At 42.7% G+C, this 20,356-nt stretch overlaps 1 protein-coding gene across 1 annotated transcript in view; it reads right to left on the bottom strand.

Moving 5' to 3' along the window:
• Nucleotides 1-5,575: 5,575 nt before the first annotated feature.
• Nucleotides 5,576-20,356, bottom strand: part of LOC109675542 (protein THEMIS3-like) — a 95,876-nt gene continuing 81,095 nt past the window's right edge. The window contains exons 3-4 of the mRNA XM_074070328.1: nt 13,494-13,967; nt 5,576-7,994 (exon numbers count right to left, since the gene is read on the bottom strand). Coding sequence (XP_073926429.1) covers nt 6,982-7,994; nt 13,494-13,967 — 1,487 coding nt within the window. The 3' untranslated portion in view covers nt 5,576-6,981. The remainder of the gene's footprint in view (nt 7,995-13,493; nt 13,968-20,356) is intronic.

The following is a 20,356-nucleotide window of genomic DNA, read 5'->3' as shown; positions in this document are numbered from 1 at the left end:
AGTGCTAGTCTAAGAAGTAAGGTTTTAAGGAATGGAGAAAAGAAGTAAGGTTTTAAAGAATAGAGAAAAGAAGCAAAGTAAAAGAAGAGAAGTAAAAAAGAAATAATGAGGCTGTTGTGTGTCTCCATCTGAGTGCCCAGCACAGCTGACCCCAACTTTGTGCATGTTCGTCTTCTATCTTTTGTCCTTTCTGCATCTCCAGTTGCCCCCAGTTAGGCCAGTAGGACAGGGACTTGCAAAGCTCGCAAGAGATTTGTTCCTGTTGAAAGTACAGCCTAGTTTATAGTTCCCCTAATGCAAATGGTATTTGAATGGCATAAGATTCTGCCACATGCATTTATTACTCACCAACGGCTTCAAGAGCTTTTGATGCTGGCACGTATAGGTGGCCCTCATCTTTTCAACTAGTGCATAATACGCTATGAAATACGTTTCCCACAGTGTGGTCATCTTCTTGTGCAGTTATAACAAAATGCCAGAAATGTGGTGACTTAAAACAATGGAAATTTATTACCATGCAGCTATGGAAGCTAGAAACCCACAATCAAGGCATTGGCAGAGCTACACGCTCTCTAAAGGATATACATACTTATTCCAGCTTCTGCTGGCTGTCAGCACTCCTCGGCTTGTAGATGAATGGCTTATCTCTGCCTCTATCTTTACATGGTCTGTGCCTCATGTGTGCCTCTCTCATTTCCCCTTCTCTTCTAATGACACTGGTTATTGGAAAAGGACAGAAAGAAAAGGAAAGGGTACATTATTTTCTTTTAAGAGAATAGCCTAAAAATTGTAGCCTCTTCTCCCATTCCATTGGCTAAAATTTGGTCACATGGTCACACAGCCTTAAGGGCACTGGGAAATGCAGTTTTTAGCAGGACACCTAGAGACTGTTACTACATGAGCTATGGGAATAACTGGTGGCCTCTGTCACCATAAGCATTTCTCTAGTGCAAATACCCAGAGTAGGATGACTGGCCATGAGGACAGGCTCATTTTAATTATGGGACCACCAAATAACCCTCTATAATTAATGTAGACTTATACTCTTGCTAACAATGTTGATGATAACTTTTCTCATATCTTCACCAATCATTAATAAAAATAAGCTTTAAAATTTTTGGTATTATAGTGGGTAAAAATTATAGTGTATTTTTAATGGGTTCATTTCCATGATGCTTACCAGATATGGGCATTATTTACATTTTTATTGGTCATTTTTACTTCACATTCTCTGATTTTTTCATTTTCTTTCTCTTATTCATTTTCCTCACTAATTTGTCTTTTTCTAGCTAGTGTGAAGGAGTTCTTTACATTATTAGTATGAATATTTTCTGTCATAACTGTTATAAATGTTTACCCAAATTTGGCACTTGTCTTTTCATTTTGTTTTAGGATATATTTTGTCATAAGAGAAGTTTTAAATATGTTTTGCTTTTACCAGCTAAAAAGTGTTAGTTTAAAAAAGCAAATGTTGCTTCCAAGTTTTTTGTTCTATAAAGCTAGAAAATTCAGACATGATTTGCTGAAGAGTCCTAGTCTAAGACTAGGACATAGAAATCAGTTCATGGTACCATCTTGCAAATGTCAACTACATTTAATTCTTCCATGTTGTCCACACAAGGCTCCTGTCATCAAGCTCCTGACAGAGCTTCTGACAACCAGATGCATGCATGCTCTAGTCCCTTGGAGACCTTAGGCATCTGTAAAGAACAGAAGGTCCTCCATATTGCCTATTAGAGTCTGAGTTGCAGGCCATTCAGATGGACAAACTTTGCTCTACCCATAGGTTACAGAGGATGAGTGCAAAAGACCCAGTGTCAGAGTGTACAATGAACAAAATGAGATGGATGAAAGTGGATTTCCTGATGGGCCCCCTGAAGTCCCAAACTCAACATCTGACTGAGAAGGGAGGGAAATTTGGAGAGATCTGCTTATACCACTCATGGTGGTCACTAGGTACTCAGGTTCGACTTGGGATCTTCTTCAGAGAAGAGCCACCCCATCCACTTTGGTACCATTCTCTTTGAAGCACCAACAAACCAGTCTGCACCTGCACAGAGAAGGACCTCTCATGATTATGAAGATGACATGTCTCTTTGGCTTGTCTGCCACTTTTCATAATTTTAAGGCAATACTGTTTTGTTTTGTGATAGGGTCTCACTATGTAACCCAAGCTGACCTTTAACTTACAATCCTCCTGCCTCTGTTCTTCAGTGTTGGGATCCACATCTGGCTTGCAATACTGGTGTTATCTTGTTTGTTGTTTTTTGTTTTGGCTGTACTGGGGTTTGAACTCAGGGTCTCATGTTGGTGAGGCAGGCATTCTACCACTTGAGCCACTCTGCCAGTCTTTTTTTGTGTGGGTGTTTTCTTTTTCTTTTTTCTTTTTTTGTGGTACTGGGGTTTGAACTCAGGGCCTATACCTTAAGCCACCCCTTTTTTGGGATGGGATTTTTTAAGATAGGGTCTCATGAACTATTTGCCCAGGTTGGCCTCCAATTGTAATCCTTCTGATCTCTAACTCCCAGTAATAGGATTACAGTTGTGAGCCACCAGCATCCTGCTTGGCAATACTGTTTTGATGAAACATCAGCTACAGTATTATCAATGCTGTCTCATAGCTGGTTTACAGGACCACCTCCCCAGTCCATTACAGTCATCTTTCCACCACTTCAGACTCCATGTTGCCTGAATAGAAAACTATTCAGGATCCTCCTTGAAAGAAAAAAAGTCATTTTAGAAAGGGTAGTTCAGAACATAGCCCTCCCATTTTTTTTTTTTTAGTGGGACTGGGGTTTGAACTCAGGGCTTCATGCTTGCAAAGCAGGTGCTCTACCACTTGAGCACACCTCCAGTCCAACATACCCTTCCTTCAAACAGCTTCTTCTCATCTCTACTTATCCAGAAAAAAAGAGTTGTTTTCTGCTCTCTCCAGAGTGCTATAAAACTTGTCCCTGACAAAAATGTGAGACTCTGATCTATGACCACTCCCCTCTCCCAGCTAATGGAAATCTAGGACCAAAGCTATTCCTTTGACTAGAAGTGAGCATTATTTACTCATTTATTGAGTATTTCTATATCATCTTCTCTGATTCTCCATCTTCTTTCTTCTGTTCATTTTTGTTGTTGTTCTGTTTGGTTGATTGTCTTTTTCTAATTGAATAGAATATAATCACGCCCCTTGAGTCCTCAAAGACATGTCCCTGTACCATTTACAATACACTATAGTGACTCAGGGTGACATGAAAGAGATACATTCAGGATGACATACAAGGGACAAGAAATGGAAGACCCAGGTCTGGTCCAAGCTCTGTTACTTACTAACCAGTGCACCCTAGGGGAGACCTTGATTTCTGTCCATAAATAAAAATGTCCCATTTATAGTTAAAGACCAAGATATATGGTAATGCCAATTGCTCCTGTAACTTCCAGCATTAATTTGGATATCCTGTTAGTAGACCTCTTCTCAGATTGGAACTTCTATTTTTCTCCCTGAGTTTTAGACCACACAAATTTGAGGCTTGCAGCTCTAAGCACAGGTGGCTTCCCCACATGCTGCCCTCCACAGCCTGTGGTCCCCAATTCTTTCTTGCTTGCAGTCAATTTGCTACTGTGATTCGCTCCCTGTGCAGTCCTACAACCTTACCCTGTCTTCCTGCGCATGGTGACACAACACACTCATTTCAGAGGGCTGGTTCTACCTTTCCTTCTTGAGAGATGTCATTTCATAATAAGACAGTTTCATAACAGACAAATTGTCTTTGGATGTTTGTCCCTTCCTGTGACTTTACATAAGGCCAACTCCTCTGTGTCCCATGGTTGATGCCCAGTGAAAATGGGCATTAAGAATTCCAGGGCCATTTGGAATGACAGGCGCTGTCTGTGCCCTGTCTGGATCACCTTGGCACACATTGGTTTTCCAATATACAATTAGCTCCTTGCTATAAGTACCTGTGACTGCCAGAGTTCTTTCAAGAGCATGCTTGACCAAGGGGCAGGCTAGAAGTGCCAGAAAATGCAAGTGCTTGAAAATAGCCCTCAAGCAATAGCAGGACAATGCTGAAACATGGTCTAACTCAGGGTTGGCAAGCTTTTCCTGCAAAGAGCCAGGTAGTAAATATTTGAGTCTTTGTGGACTGTATGGTCTCCATCAAAAATATTCAACTCTGCAGTAGGAGGTATATCAGTCAGAGCATAAACAATATGTGAATAAGTGGTGTGGCTCTGTTACAAGAAAACTTTATGTATGACAACTGAAATCTGAATTTCAATCACTTGTCACAAAATGTTATTCTTCCTTAGATTAACTTCTAATCATCTAAAAACATAAAGACCATCCCTAGCTCATGTCATGGGCTATAAAACAACAATGGGCTGGGTTCATCCAGTTGGCTGACCCCAGTCTGATGGGTCATCCAGTAAGTGTGAGCCCTGGCTGCCTGCAGCAATAGTCTGTGTATCAGAGCACCTTGGATTGTTTCTTTCCTTTCCCTAACTTGCCCTCCTCCTCAGAGTCACCCTGACCACACTTGCCCTCAAATTCCTCTCAGATTCTGATTCTGTTCTTAGACCTCTTGCTAGAACTGGAAAAATGGATTTCTTGTTTCCACTCCTGCCAAAGTTACAGAGCACAGTAGCTAGAGCAGGGTGGCTCCTGGCCCTCTTCATGTTGACCTTCCAGCCCTCTTGCTCTGCTAGCTTCCAAAGCTCTGGCTTCTCATTCCACTTCCCCAAAGATGTTCCAGTGATCAAGACTGTCTTTCTATCACACCGCAGTGCCTTTGCTCCACAAGAGAAGGGAGCGCTAACACACAGTTACTGGGTAGCATGATGACCAAGCAGGGAAGTGGAGCGTGCTCCAGGGCTCAAGAGGGATTCAAATCTCAGCTCTGTTACACCTGACAAGGAAGCCTTTGCATAGGTTCTTGTCCTCAGCTAAAGAGGAGATACTAGAGCTCAGCCTTTCTGGACTATTACAGTATGAAATAGATGTCAAGTGTCAATCATGCATTGTAATATGGGGTACGCAGTAGGTACTCAATGATGAGAAATGCCTACAGTCAGTAAGATTCAAATAATACTCTAGGAACTCACAATAGAAAGACCAGTGAGATCCAGCATCTTCACGGGAGAGGCAAAGGTATGATATGGGGTAGGAGCCTGAGGAATGAGCAGGGTTGGGGGGGTACACTCCACACTAGGAGAACAGCATCAGCAAAGACACAGCCATGAACCCCCAACCAATGAAACTCAAATAATTAATGCAGCCTCCTGTTCCTGGTAATGTAGTTGAAAGGAGAAAAAGACTCAGAAGCAATAGAGTACGCAACTAGTGAGTCCCCACTTATACTGCAGGCAGTGTTTTTTGTTCTTATCGATCATCTCCTTTAATTCTCAGAATTAGTGTCATCCACATTTTATAAGGAAGACACCAAGCTCCAGAGAGGGTAAATTGCCACCATGGAGGGTCCGATCACAGGTCGTCTAACTGCAGAACCTGTTCTTATCCACTGTGCTTTGATGACTCTAGCATGCAGAAGAGACACTAAAAAAGATTTGGCACTCAGAGAAACCATTCTGAAGGAAACAACATTTATTGTGAGAACTGAAAAAAGTAGAGAGGTTATTCATAAGAAGGTGGACAGAGTGTCTAGGCCATACTATGTCCTCAGGTTCAAAGCCATTATGTAGAAAACCAGAATCCACATGGTCTGGCTGGAGCTTAAGAGTGCTAGAGAAATAAGTGTGGATGGGGGTGAGAGATGAAGATTTGGGTTGGAGGCCAGCACATGAAGAACTCTAGAAACAATGTCAAGGTGTCTGGACTTTATCCTAAGGTAATAGAGAGCTATTGCAGGAGTTTGAAGAATAGGGATTTCTTTCAGTTTTGACTTTAACACAGGTCTCTGGTTAGAGTGGAGAATGGATGGAAAAGGGACAGGATTTGAGAAAGGGACAACAGAGAGAAGGGAAAGATGGTGGTCTAAATGGCATGGTAGTAGAGACTGAGAAAAGGTGAATGGTGGAACTGGAAGGACACGGTGATTGAGTGATTGACTGAGTGATTGGATGAGTAGGAGAGAGTTGTACAGGTCTCTGTCCTGGGCAGCTAGGTGGATAATAGAAGAGGAGCAAGGAGGAAGACAAGATACAAATATCCAAATTGTGCATCCATCCATTCATCCAACAAAATTTTACTGAACATGTTCTATTGTCAGGCACTGTTTAGAGTGAGGGCAATTGGACAGGTGTGAGTCCAAGCCTAGGGGCACATGAGATGAAGAGTTGTGTCTTACATCAAACAAATGTTTCTGCTGATTGAATATAATTTCATTTTAACTGAAAGAAGAGTACTGTGGCCACATCAAACATTATCACAGCATTGCTTTACATGCACACCAAGGGAAAAAAGTGCATTACCTAAAGACAGCTACTGTGGTTTTAATAAGCATCCCCTAAAACCCTGGTGTTAAAGGGTTGGTTCCCAGTCCATGATGCTAAGAGGTAGGACCTTGGTGGAGGTAGGACCCACTTCGGGGTGTGCCCTTGAGGGATATTACTGAGACCCAAACCTTCCTCTCTTTTCACTTCCCATCTGCCATGATGTGAGCAGCTTTGCTTTACTCACACTCCCACCATGATGTACTATCTCACCACAGGCCCAAAGGCAATGGGGTCAAACAACCATGCACTGAAACCTCTGCAATTGTGAATCAAATTAATCTTTCCTTCTTATAAGTTGATCATCTCAGGTATTTTGTCACAGTGACAGAAAACTGACCCACACAACAACTTTTAGCAGATGTACAAGAGTGAAGGAAAAGATAAGTCATTTTAAACACCTTTGATTTCGTCTCTGTTCATCTGAGCTCCTATAGCCAGGGGCTGCTTTTACGTTCTAGTAACCCTCAAATACACAGGCCTGTGTGCGCAGCACTGTTTGTCAGAGGCAAGGCTGGGATAATGTTCACATTTTCTGTTTTAAGACAAATTTCTGGGCTTTGGAAGGCATGGTGGTGGACGAGGAGCAATCAAGTAATCACTGAAGGTAAGAAACTCTGCTTTAGTGATCTCTTCAACATTCCAGGAAGCCACTCTAGTATCCTCCCCCAAAGTTCTCATCAGTGAATGCTCTTCTACTACCAGCACTTCTGAGTCTGTCCTTTCCACTGGGATGGCAAATGTGTCTTCTGACCAGTCTGAGTATATGTCATCTAACAAAGTTTCATCTCTGGCTATGAGACATTGTTCAATGACAACGTTCTCAACTCGCAGTTCTTCAGTTCCATACAAAGGGTCTCTGGCCATAGAAGGATCTGGGCTGATCACCCTGATGTGACATGGGAGTCTTGTGTCTTGGCACAGCTCCTGCAAGGTCCCTGGTCCAGCATCCTCAATAAGTTCCAGGAAGTCTCCTTTTGCAAACAGGGGCAGTTTGACGTGAGCTTTGGTGGCAATGTTTTGGCACTTGAGAACTTCAACCCTGTGCAGCTCACCTTGAATTTTAGCAGAAACCACACTTTTTTTCAGAGCCAGGAAGCATTCCTTGGCTGCAAATGATGCAAGTGGCTTCCCTGGGGAGGTGTAATCCCTGGAGGACTGGAAACAGAGCTGTTTATGTTGCATGGCCTCAGCGACGTCAGAAACAAAGTTAAAATATCGGCCTCTCCTAAGCACCATGCCCTGATAGGTGCACGGGATGAGAAAATGCCGCCTTTTCTTTCCTTGGGAAATCTCCGTAGCAATGAACTTTCTTACTTTCTCGGTCCTGAAGATGGCTAAAAGCTGCCCACACTTCAAAGGAAATGGCTTGCTTGGGATTGTTTTGTTCTCTGCTATGACCACACTCATTATTTTAATTTTCAGAGGGAATTTGTTTCTTTCCATACCATATATTTGTCTCATTGTCATGGTTTTGCAGTTGTCATTTCCTAAGCCTGTAATGTCAGTAACATGGATGTCCAGATCAGAGGGGATGGTAATGTGGTTTTCACCTGGTAATGAAGCAAGAGGGGGACAATTAAAACGAGGTCGTGGAGAATGGAGGCAGTTTGAAAACAAGCACAGCTGATTAATTCATATTTGATTTATATATTAACAACAAATAGAAGATAATCCCAATATGTAAACTTAGAAAATAAGATGCCAGACATTGTAAAGTTAAAGTGTGTTATGGCTCATAGGACATTATACCTGCACATCTGCAAATGTCCTGGAGCCCTGCACATCTATAATGCAACACTGCACGTGTACTCAAGGTTGTGATGGAAGCTCACACCATCTTCATCGTGTACGTGAAAGTCGAGGATCAGATAGCTCTTGGGAGAATCAAGTGGTACTCAAAATGGTAATTTGAAGAAAGTGTAATAAAGGGACTATTTTGAAATCCCTGGGTAGGATATGGGGGAGGCACCAGGCGCAGTTACTCTCCCTTGGTCTGAAGGCACAGAGAGAGGCAGTTAGCAGCCTGATTGGAGCTTTGGGCAGAGGGACACAGCCAACACAGCAATGTGGGAATTGGTAATCCATATCCTGCCCTCACTCTCCTGGTTCAGAGAACTCCCTTTCTTGATTGGACCTAATCTGAAGTGAGGCAGGTGTGTTGATAGGTCCTCACAGGTGAGCCCCAGCCTCTAGGGGCACAGAGCAGGAACCAGACTGAACACTTGTACAGCACAATGAGCAAGTAGCTGCCTATCTTCTCTCAATTTTTCTTTCATAGATTTTGAGTAAAAATTAAAATGTTAGAATGATGAGAAGGAGGTTTAAGTGTATGTGTCATTTTTATGACCATTGGGGGTGATGATTTTCTCTTAGCTGGGCTTTTGTCTGAAGAATACAGACTGACACAGACCCTTAAGACTTGTAAAACATGTAAGGATGTAATGAGGTCAAGATCAGGTGCTGATTTTCCCAGATAAGTCCTCCAGGTAAATTGAGGTCTTACTTGGGAAGGAGGACTTACCCTAATACAAAGTATTGAGAATCTGACAATAGCTGATTGACTCCTGAAAACTGAAATTGTAGCCACATTCTTTTTAAGGGATTCCTACAGATGAGCCTGTATTGTAAGTGACTTTTGAGTGACTGTTAGACCAAGACCAATTGTGCTCATTGTCAATGTTTTTAGGAGAATCTGGACATGGTCATTTAAACTTCACAAAAGGCTGAGAAGTGAGAATTTCCTTAACAAAACAAAGAGCCAGATGTTGTGGTGCATACCTGTAGTCCCAGCTACTGGGGAGAATGAGGCAGTAGGATCACTTGAATCCACAAATTTAAGACTAGCCTGGGCAGTATAGTGAGAACTGGTCTCAAAAAACAAAACAAAACTGCAAGGAGTATCACTTATGGCATAAACTTCACTTTAAAATATGGAAAATCATGAAACCATGGCCTATTGCAGGCTGGATCAATGATCTTGGTTGATGATGGAGCCCCTGAAACAAAAGCATAAATCACCAGGGTACAGTGGTCCACTGGGAGGTGAATATCAGTCTGAGACCAGAGTCTGCAGGGTGGGAAAGTCAGACTAGTGTGTTCTGATGTTCAGACCTACCACTTTCCTAGCTGGGAAGCCTTGGGCAGGACATATACTCATCCTAGTCTTTTTACAGTTCTTATCCATAAAATGAGAATAATTGGTTTTCTTTTAGTAGTTGTGAAGAGCAAATGAGATTCTATCTCTACAAAAATGAGGTATTATTTTTGCTGAACTCAAAGCATTTTTTCCCTAGAAGGTGTAGAAATATATACTGCAAATCTAAAATCCCTAATTCCCAAATGTTTACTACTCTGGGTGTAATTCCAGGAGCACCCTAGAACAAAACATTCCCTGCAATCATATGTGGTTTAGCAGTATGTTTTTAGCATCTAAGACACAATTCTTAAATCTAAAATAAGCAGAAGCTTACTGCGTCTTAATGACCAGTCTTTGGCATCATATTGGGAGCTAAGACAGGTTCTCTAGCTGCCTCCATACTCCAGAGCAGCTGTTTGCACCCAGAAGAGATAAGGCCTGGACCTCTGGAAAGGAATCTAGACCCATCTGGTCAGATCCAGTGTGTGGATTCTGAATGGAGACTTCACAGCAGATGTGAAGGCTGAGCCCCTGGCATGACTCCAGGCCGGAGGACTTGGAATATCGAGCCTCAGCCATCCTTCCAGTTACATTGGCCTTGTTTCCTGAACTAAAATTCCAGATAACCTGTTGTTCTCCTAGATATATACCACATCCCACCTTGCCTGGTCCTGAGAGCCTTGTTGATACTCCCTTCACCAGACAAAACCATTGCCTGAAGACTATACACATCCCAGCCTGCCAGACCTTGGCCACCGACAAGTGACCTCGCTCTTTTTGTTCTTTGCCTCATCTTTAACTCAAAGAATAGCAAGACCCAAACAGAAGCTGTCCCAGAGATCAGCCTACAGACAGGCTTAGTTCCCACTCTTGCCATCCCTTCTTCTAGGCCCTTCCTTCTCATTTTACTTCCTGACCCATATCCTCGTAAACACACCTTGTTCAGGCACAAGGTGCTTTGCCCTCCCACTCAGGAGTCAACCTGCATTGGAGGTTTGAGTGTCAGGAGGGAGGGCTCTAGCTAGGGGTGGGGCATGGCTTTGCACCTTCCGCCTTCCTTCTGGAATCAGACAGTAGCCACAGCCACAATTTCAAGACAGCTGGCGGAGAGGACACTATCTTTGCTCAGCAGATATTCTGCTGAAATACTGGGAGCACACTGCCTGGTGAATCAGTTTTGTAAATCTTAAGGCTGTAGGTAGCCTCCTGCATACAATGTCAAGGTTTTTAAAGGTGAAAAGGTTTATTATGGTTATTCTAAAATGCATTAGTGAATGTTTTTCAGTTTCCCAGTTTTAATTTCTAGTATGATAATGGTTTGAAAGATTTAGACACTATCGAAATTACTAAACTTCTCTGATCTTTATTTTCCCAATACAGTGGATAAGATAATGTCAACTACACCAGACAAGATGTACTCAAAGCTGTTCTTAAGTCTGCATTGATGGCCGAGGAATTCCTGTTGGTCTGCCCAGGTCTTCTCTGATCATAACACCAGGATAGGCATTTTTCAAAAGCCTCAATAAGAACCTTGTATTGATCTTCGTTAGACTTGGTCTGACTTTGTCAGCCATGGCCTGACCTGTGTATTCACTGTCCATCAGGATCCTCAGCCAGAAATGTCAGTAACTTCGCCCAAGATTTAAAAGGTTGGTTCAAGTGCAATAGTATGCTTTGCCTGTGACTGTCATTAGCCCAGTGTTATTTGTTTATTTATTTATTTACTTAGCTTCTGAGACAGGGTCTCTCTGTTGACCAGGCTGACCCCAAACTCCTTGACTTAAGTGAGCCTCCTGTCATCACCCTCTCAAGTAGCTGAGACTTTAAGGTATGCAGTATGGTATCCAGGAGCATCATATTTTAAGGATATTTCTGATTATTTGTCTTTTTGAATTCAGTTCCCACTTCATTTATTTATTTATTGTTTTGGTACTAAGGACTGAACCCAGCGACTTGCACATACTAAACACATGCTCTACTACTGAGTCACATCCTCAATCCTGACTCATGTTTTTAATAAAAAATATTATTATTATTCTTAATAGATGCTGGTATGCTGAAAGCATCAGAAGCTGGCGTAAAACAAAAGGAGAAAGTGTTCATCAAAAATAATGTAGCTGCAGAGCACAGGGGCTCATGCTTCTAATCCCAGTTACTTGGGAAGCAGACATTGAGAAGATCATGGTTGGAGGTCAGCTCAGGCAGAAAGTTAACAAGAACACATTTCAACCAATAAACCAAATGTGGCAACGTGTGCCTGTGATCTCAGCTATGAGGGAGGTGTAAATAGAAGAATTGAGGTCTCAGAGCAATCTGTGCAAAAATATGAAAGTATATTCAAAAAATAACTAAAATGAAAGATACCACCACACAAAAAAGAAAGAGAGACCAGGAAGAAGAAGCAAAATTCAACTTGAGATGCACATGGCCCTGCTCAAATAGATGCTTCTGGAACAGTGTGTAGAGAGCACCTGAACACAGGTGGGTGATCACCTTACCCTGGTGTCTCCTTGGGACTGTGTGGTCATTTGGCTGATCACTTCTATTACACCCATCACTGTTGTCATCGTTACCCAAAAGATGGAACCGAATGAGAATGAAAAATGGACAGGAGCTACTGAGAAATGCTGGAGTGAGGATGAGGGGTATATGGTGCTGTAGTGAGTCCAAATAAAGCCAATAAACAGAGACAGCATAACCATCCAAGCAAGGCTTTTACGGGATACTCAACAGTTGAAAATATGAACATTCATATCCTGGCATGAAGCTGAATGAGTCTTTTACAAACATTGCCTCCTGGAAGAGGTCTACTAACAAGCTAAATTTTAAGGATGCTACAAATTCATGCTTAATATAACACTTCTTTTCTGCAAAGGAAAATAAAACGATTCAGTCCATGAGTAGACAGAAAAGCGCACTGGCATTTGGCATTCACACGGACTATAAACAAAACCATAAAATTAATGTGTGGCGAGGGACTGGCCTTTACAGCAACATATAAGAAAATGCACCAATAATAAATTTGCTGAAAGGATAAACTATTTTTTTCAGTCTATAACCCATCTGACTGTTACCCTGAAATGAATATTTATTAAGGGAATCAAATAAAAGCATTTTAAGTCTACTAAAGAAATGTGTTTAAATATATATGATGACAAAAATATAATAATAGATGATAGGATGGACTGGATTTTTAAAATAATAACATAAATCACATTCTTTAGGAAGAGTGTGTTAGCAGTCTGTTTTTGGCATCTAATAGTTTTTCTTAAGTAAAGATGTGAAGTCAGTGAAGTAAGAAATTATCAGTTTCTGGAAATGGCATCTTTGTAGCTACTTCTGGGGTCCTCAACTCATCAATCTGCATACCTTTAGGCCTGGCAAAATACCCAGATTGGAGCCACACTGGAGGTAGGATTAGAAGTACTTGATGTAGGCACCTACCATGCCCACTGGAGGGCAGTGTCTCACATTGCCTGTGGTATTGCTCTACCATTTTGGATACAGTTTGGTGCTTTTCTTCAAAGGTTCTTGTGTTGGAAGCTTGGCCCCCAGTGTGGTGGGATCTTTAAGAGGTGGGACCTATTGGGAGGTCATTAGGTCATTGGGAGTGCTGGCTTCAGAAGGAATTTACATAGTTCTGGTAGGATCCTGGTTGGCTGTCATCAGAGGGCTGTTATAAAAGAACAAGACAGCCCCACCCTCAGCTTTCTGTCTTGCCTCATGGGCTTTCTCTCTTGCATGAACCCTGCCATGATCCTGCCTGCATGAAGACCTTGCCAGAGTTCATTCCATGCTATTTACATGCTTCCAAACCTGTAAGATAAATAAACCTCTTTTCTTTGTAAGTTTTCCAGGTATTTTGTTATAGCAACAGAAGAATGGACTAAAATGTGCTCTGAGTCTTACTCACCTGGCAGTAGTGCCATCACTGAGAAATAGGGATGCAAAACTAGATGGCCACTAAAGTACTCTGGGATAAGGGGACTAAGAGTCGTCAGGCAATGCCCAGCCCCCATCCTGATCTTGCGTTTCCTGCCCGCAAGCAGTTTCCACTCCACAATGGTGTCGATGGAATAGAGTTCATCATCCTGGCACTCCTGGAACTGGCCCTGGCAGTCCATGGGGAGGAGCAGTGTCAGGGGTGGCTTCTTCCTCAGGACCTCACACTTTAGCAGCCTCCTCCCTTGATTCTCTTCAAAATCAATTAAGGACAAAGTCTCTCTTTTTTTGAGCACCATCGGTAACTCTGCTATGGAGATGGGAACCAAATTCTGGAAGCAGGAGGGGCTTCTACCAGCCGAGGGACCCCGGGCAACTCGGACAGAGCGGACCAGATCAGCCACCGTTTTGAATGGAAGTGGATCTGCAATCAGCTGGAATTTCCCTGCAGAGAAACAGGAGCAAAGTTCAAGTTATCAAGTTATACTACCTATGGGAACAGCTAAAGAACTGGGACTCCAAACCCTGTGTCATTTGGAAGTCCAGTGTCTGTTCTTCTTATTATTTTAATATAATTCTCTTTCACACACCTGCTGAATTCCCAGGACCCACTGGTTTTGCCTTCAAACCATCCCTTCTCCATTGCCCAACCCAAATTAGGCCATAATATCTCTCTCCTTTGCTTTAAAATGATCTCTGTCCTTCAGTCTCTTCCCCTTCCCAAAGAGCACCACAAACTACCACCCACAATTTCTGTATTCAAACCCTTGGAATTTTTCCATGGCCATTTGGATCACTGTCCCCCAGAGCCCTGTCATCACTCTCTCAGCACCTGACCCAAAATGCAGGCACATCTGTCAATTTACTCCTGAATATGCCTCCTTCCTTCCCTTTCCTGCCCAGAACGCTCTGTCCTCTCTTTAGATTGCTACAATCTCAGAGGCCTGAAAAGATACTGTCCCCTCCAGGAGACCTTCTGTCCATGCAGTGGTCACACCTCTCTGGGCTTGCACATTGGTCTTTTCAACTTGTTTAGCTAATCTCGATGAGAATTTTAGAGTTTCTGGGATCACAGTTTCTGAATCCAAACCCGTGGTCTGAAAAATGTTCTGACTGTGGCAACCCCTCTGGGAGCTCAAGATGAATGCTGCATTAATCCTAGATCAATCTGCATCTGAAATGTGAGTTTACCCATAGACTCTTCAGTTACATGAATCAAAAAAGGAATTGCTTTCAAAGGCTAAGCCAGTTACACCAAAGTGGTTTTCCATCTCTTTTAACCAAAAGAATCTGAGGTTCTCTTCCTACAGGCACATTAATTATTATTTCCTTGCTTTCTGAAAGATTAGTCATGACATTGCCTTTCTGCCTGATCTTCTCATTTTAGCGTGCTGTGCCCCTTCAGCTGTGTGCACACATGCACTTATCTTCTGTCTATAAAGTTATTCATCCCTTAATCCAAAAATCCTCTCAACTGTTTCTTCTAGTTGGAAATTTTCATGAGCCCAAGGATCTTTCCTTATTTTATAAAGCCATAGCATTCTTTGTTATTTCTACAAAAATCTCACCAAACAAGAAAAAAAGTCCCACAAAATTAGAGAGAGGATGACACCCCCAAAGGAAGCTGGGCACATAATTAGTAAATACTTGCATGGTATTTGGAAGGTGCACTCTAGTCTATTTCTAAAGGTTCACTGCAGAGACTTTAGAAAGTCTCTGTCCACCATTTCTGAACCCCCACCCCAAGCCATGGCATTGGGCACATGACCAAGGCTATCCAATCCGAGTAGTCCATGCCCCTTACCACCATGATTGGTTCAGAGATGTATCTAAAGAGGTCCTATCAGCATCCACTGGGACTTAGTATTTTAATTACTGGGATTGTACACTACTGTTGCTCATGACTGTCCCCTAAATGCATAAAGGAATTTATATACAATAGACATGGATGAGGCTAACAGGTAAAACGAAGCCAAAAATCAAAGCCAAGAAACAGAGTGATAGAGACAAGGAGTGTCATCATTGTTGTAACATAAACTGGGTAGCTTAGAAACAATATGCAGAAGACACAGTTCTGAGGCCCGGAAAGTCCAAGATCAAGGTGTCAATGGGTTCATTGTCTAATGAGGAACAACTTCTTGGTTCACAGATGGCCATCTCTTCCCTATGACTTCAGAGGATGGAAGGGCCAAGGGAGCTCTCTGGGGCCTCTTTTATGAGGGTACTAATCACTGTCACCAGGGTTCTGTCCTTGTGACCTCATCAGCTCCTAAAGTGCCACCCCCTCATACTGTGGGGGGTTAGGATTTCAACATATAAATTTGAAGAGATCTTGGACATTCAGGCCTGAGCAAGGAGAGGGAGAAAGAGAAAGAGGAGGGAAGAAAAGAGATGGAAAGAATTGTGATCTGGTTAAAACCACTATTTTCTACCTCAACACTTTGGCTATGCGAGCCAATAAAATCTCCTTTCTTTCTAAGCTATTTTAAAGTGGGTTCCTGTCACTTGCAACTAAGTCTTTACTAATAACTACAATCTTAACATAGAACAGATAGCTCCAGAATTGACACTGGCTTACAACTCAGTGTCTATGTTGACGTATTATCAGTGCATAATAAATAGTAACAGCAACAACCACTGTTGAGCCAGGTGCCAAGAAACATGGTTGAAGCAACTGCATACGTGGGAGTTTTTACTTAATAAAAAACTATCTCTAGAGGAATGATAAGAATTCATATCACAATAGCAGTTGATTTTGTTCTGTTGTTTTTCATGTTTTTTCTCTCTGACATTTAAAAAGCAAAAATAATGCTTCTCCCACCAAAACCAGAGGCAGCAAAAGAAAAAGTCAATACTTCAATAAAATTAAAAACTTTTGTGCATTGAAGACTGCTATCAAGAAAGTGAAAAGCTAACCCACAGAATGGGAGAAAATATTTTCAAGTCATGTAAGTGATGAGGCATTAATATCTGGAATATATAAAGAACATCTATTGCCCAGCAACAATGGAACTACCTGATTTGAAAATAAGTCAAGGATTTGAATAGATATTTCTCCAAAGTGGGTAACAAATTGGGCACATGACCCAAGCTAGCCAATCAGAGTGGTCCGTTTGCCTGGCCACCATCATTGGTTTAGAGATGGATCCAGAGAGGTCCTATCAGCATTTACCAATCAGCACATGAAAATGTTGGGTCTGGGAGATCAGAAGACAAAATGAGCCAGTGCCCCCATCCCCCATGAGAGCACTGTGAGCCCTACATGGGACATGGGACATGGGACCTGCAAAGGGACATGCGGTTTCACAAGTCATGCATGGCCCCCTGGGGATGCCTCAAAATGCCACAAGGCCGATAAACAGGAGGCTTTTACAAGACTGTATATATGTTCCTGCAGAGACATGTCAAAAGATCACTCCAGCCCTGACTCCTGACTGCCCTCCCTCCAAAAAAAGGACCAAATAAAAACTCGTCTATGTAAACAACAGAGAGCTACCGATTTTCTGGGCTCCCTGTTCATCTCTAGGGGCAGCTTTTCCTTTCTCTCTATTGAATCCTACTTGTGTGCTCACCTTGCCACCCCACGAGTCAAGTCACTGCCTCACAAGCCAATTCTTTGGCCAGTGAAGGCAAGGACCCTCAACAATGGCCCGCAACAAAAAGATGCTCGAAATCATTAGTCATTAGGCAAATGCAAATCAAATGCAAATCAGAGAGGCACCACTACACCAATTAGGCTGGCTATCATAGACAAAACCAAAACCACACAGAAAATAGCAATTGTTGGTGAAGATATGAAGAAATTACAACCTTGTGCATTGTTGGGAGGAATATAAAATAATGCAGCCACCATGGGAAATACAAGATGGTTCCTCAAAAAGTGAAACAGAATCACCATATGACTCAGTAATTCTACTTCTAGGCATGTAGCTCAGAGATGAAAGAAGGGACTCAAAGCAGAGACAGACATTTGTATACCAATATGCACAGCAACATTATTCACAATAGCTAAAAGACAGAAGCAACCCTAGTATCTATCTCTGGAAGAATGGATAAACAAAATGTAGTGTATATATGCAATGGAATATTATTCAGCCTTAAAAAAGAAATCCTGACACATGCTATAATAAAATAAGCCTTGAGGACATCATGCTAAGTGGAGTAAGCCAGACAACAAAAGGATGAATGTTAAGTGATGGCCCTTAGAGGAGGTACTTTGGATAGCCAAATTCATAGAGGCAAAAATAGAACAGTGGTCACCAGGGGATCAGGGGAGGGGAAATTAGTATTTAATGGATGGAGCTTCTGTTTGGAATGATGGAAAAGTTCAGTATGACTGTACAACCATGTGAGTTTACTCATGTCATGAACTGTACACTTAAAAATGGCTAAAGTGGCCAGGCGCCGGTGGCACACACCTGTAATCCTTGCAACTCAGGAAGAAGAGATAAGGAGGAATGCAGTTCAAAGCCAGCCCCGGACAGGCAGTTCACAATGTCCTAGTTTGAAAAAACCCATCACAAAAAAGGGCTGGCAGAGTGGCTCAAGTGGTAGAGTGCCTGGCTAGCAAGTGTGAGGCCCTGAGTTCAAACCCCAGTACCACCAAAAAAAAAAAAAAGGCTAAAATGGCAAGTTTGACATAATGTATATCCCCACATGTACCAAATAACAAAATTTCTCAAGGCAGATCTGTAGAGACAATGGTACACTGGTGTTTGCCTAGGCCAGGGGCAGGAGCAGGGGTTATGTTTATGGGTATAAGGAACCCATGGAGGCGGTAAGAATGTCCTGAAACTGACTTATGGTAATGATCACACAATTTGAATTCTACACTTGAAGTGGATGAAGTACATGATGCACTTCTCTAAAGCTGTAAAAAATCCAGTTGTATTTTTAGAAATATTTCTCAGAACAATCCTAGTTCTACATGTGTTAATAGAACTTCCTCAAAAAAAAGAGCCGAATGGTCATGTGTGTTTGGGAAATGCAGTAAGTCTTTCCTGTGGAGAGACTGGCCAGGCGCCTGAGAACTTGGAGGTCTGAGAAGACAGTGGTGAAGAAACCGCTGGCCTCCCCTCCCCTCAATGCCCTGAGGGTGTTTAGGATGTCTCCTCAACTCCGCACAGAGCCCTGTTTCCACCCTCTGAACTCACACTGCAGTGAGTACCACCGAATGTGCTAGAAATCACTTTGTTTGGCAGGCAACCAGCTTAAGATCATTCTAATTGTTCTGTCTGAGGCCTTGAAGTTGTTTCTCCCCTTCCCCCACCTCCCACCCCCAATGCTGCACCAGATCATGTCTGTCCACGCTGCTGAAGCCAGGAGTCCCCCAGATATCACCCTGTCCTGTAGTCACCCCAAATCTTCCACAGGGAGAAGGAGGAGGAGTACTGCCTGAGCTTTGGGCACCCCCCAGGCGCTGCTCAGCTCCACTACTCATTCCTCTTTCAGTAACAGTAAAACTCTTATTTCTTGATAGACTGGTTGATCAAAGTTAAAATCTTAGCAACTTCTAGAGATTCTTATAAAATCACTAGGAAGTGAAAAGCACAGGTTAAGCGCCTACTGAATGTCATTCACCACCTGGGTGTGTCCCTGTTGTCACATATAATTCCCTCTAGTGCTACCCTGGTGGCGGGTATTATTCCTGTTCTTTGCATGTAGGGAACTTCAGACCCCAAGGTTAAGCAATGTGTTTGTCACCTTTGGTCACACAGCAAAGCCTGAGTTTAAATCTGGATTTGGCCTTTCCACAGCCGATGGTCTTCCCAGACAACACACACTGAAAATCTGGACAAGCACAGCCCAAGAAAGTCATAGCTAGTGGGCGACCAGGTGCAAAGGCATCCACAGAGTATCATTTGCAAAAATCACAAGTAGTGGTTTATGGATAACATCGCTGCTCACACACCCCACTGCACATTCAGGCAGTGGTCTGGGACACAGAAAAACAAGAAGAGCAGCAAGCCTACAGCTATGGCTGGGAGCCAGGAGCACAACTGAACCAGGGCAAGTCCCCACAGTGAGTTGGGACAAGGCTGGGAGGCGACCACAGGCCTTATCTCCAGGCTCAGCAACCCATCAGGCTGTATATAATTCACAGAAGAGTCAGAAGGCCTGGATGGAAGGCAGCAAGGTCTGAAGTCAACCTGTGCACAGGCTGGCTGGCCTCAGCCCAGCCTGGAAAGGGTGGATTTTCCTGCTCTGTTCCATGCTGGTCCAGCCTGCCCTGCTCTCTGTGAGGCCACCTGCATGACCCCCCCCACCACCACCATGCTGTAGGTGATCTTGGAGACTGAGGCCAAGTGGTGGGTGGGAGTGACTGGGCTGAGAACAACACTGCAGTACTTAAAACTGGCCCCTGGGAGACACCAACAAATGCAAAAAATTATTACACCGTGCTGTTTAGCGAATAACAACAGGTAAGTCTGTACATATTCAGTAAGGCACTATAAATGTATATATAGTTGTGCTGGGGGTACATTGTGACATTTACGAAAGTTCTTACAATATATCACAGTTGAATTCACCTGCTCCACCATTCTCCTTTATCCCCCCACTTCTTAGAATAGTTTCAATAGGTCTCATTTTTCTATTTTCATACATGAATACATGAATATTTCTACCATATTCACCCTTCTAAACCCTCTCTCCACATTCTACCCCCTACCACTGGTACCAATCCCAGACAGGACCTGTTTTACCTTCCTGTCCTGTTTTTGAAAAAAGACATTTTTGTTTGTTTAATATAGTTCTTCAGGGATTTTCATTGTGACATTTCCATGTATATATCAATTATAACCTGAATTGGTTCATTCCTTCCATTTTCCTCTT

This window comes from Castor canadensis, chromosome 4 (assembly GCF_047511655.1).
Source record: "Castor canadensis chromosome 4, mCasCan1.hap1v2, whole genome shotgun sequence".
NCBI lineage: Eukaryota > Metazoa > Chordata > Mammalia > Rodentia > Castoridae > Castor > Castor canadensis.
This window is presented reverse-complemented; position numbering and strand designations above follow the sequence as displayed.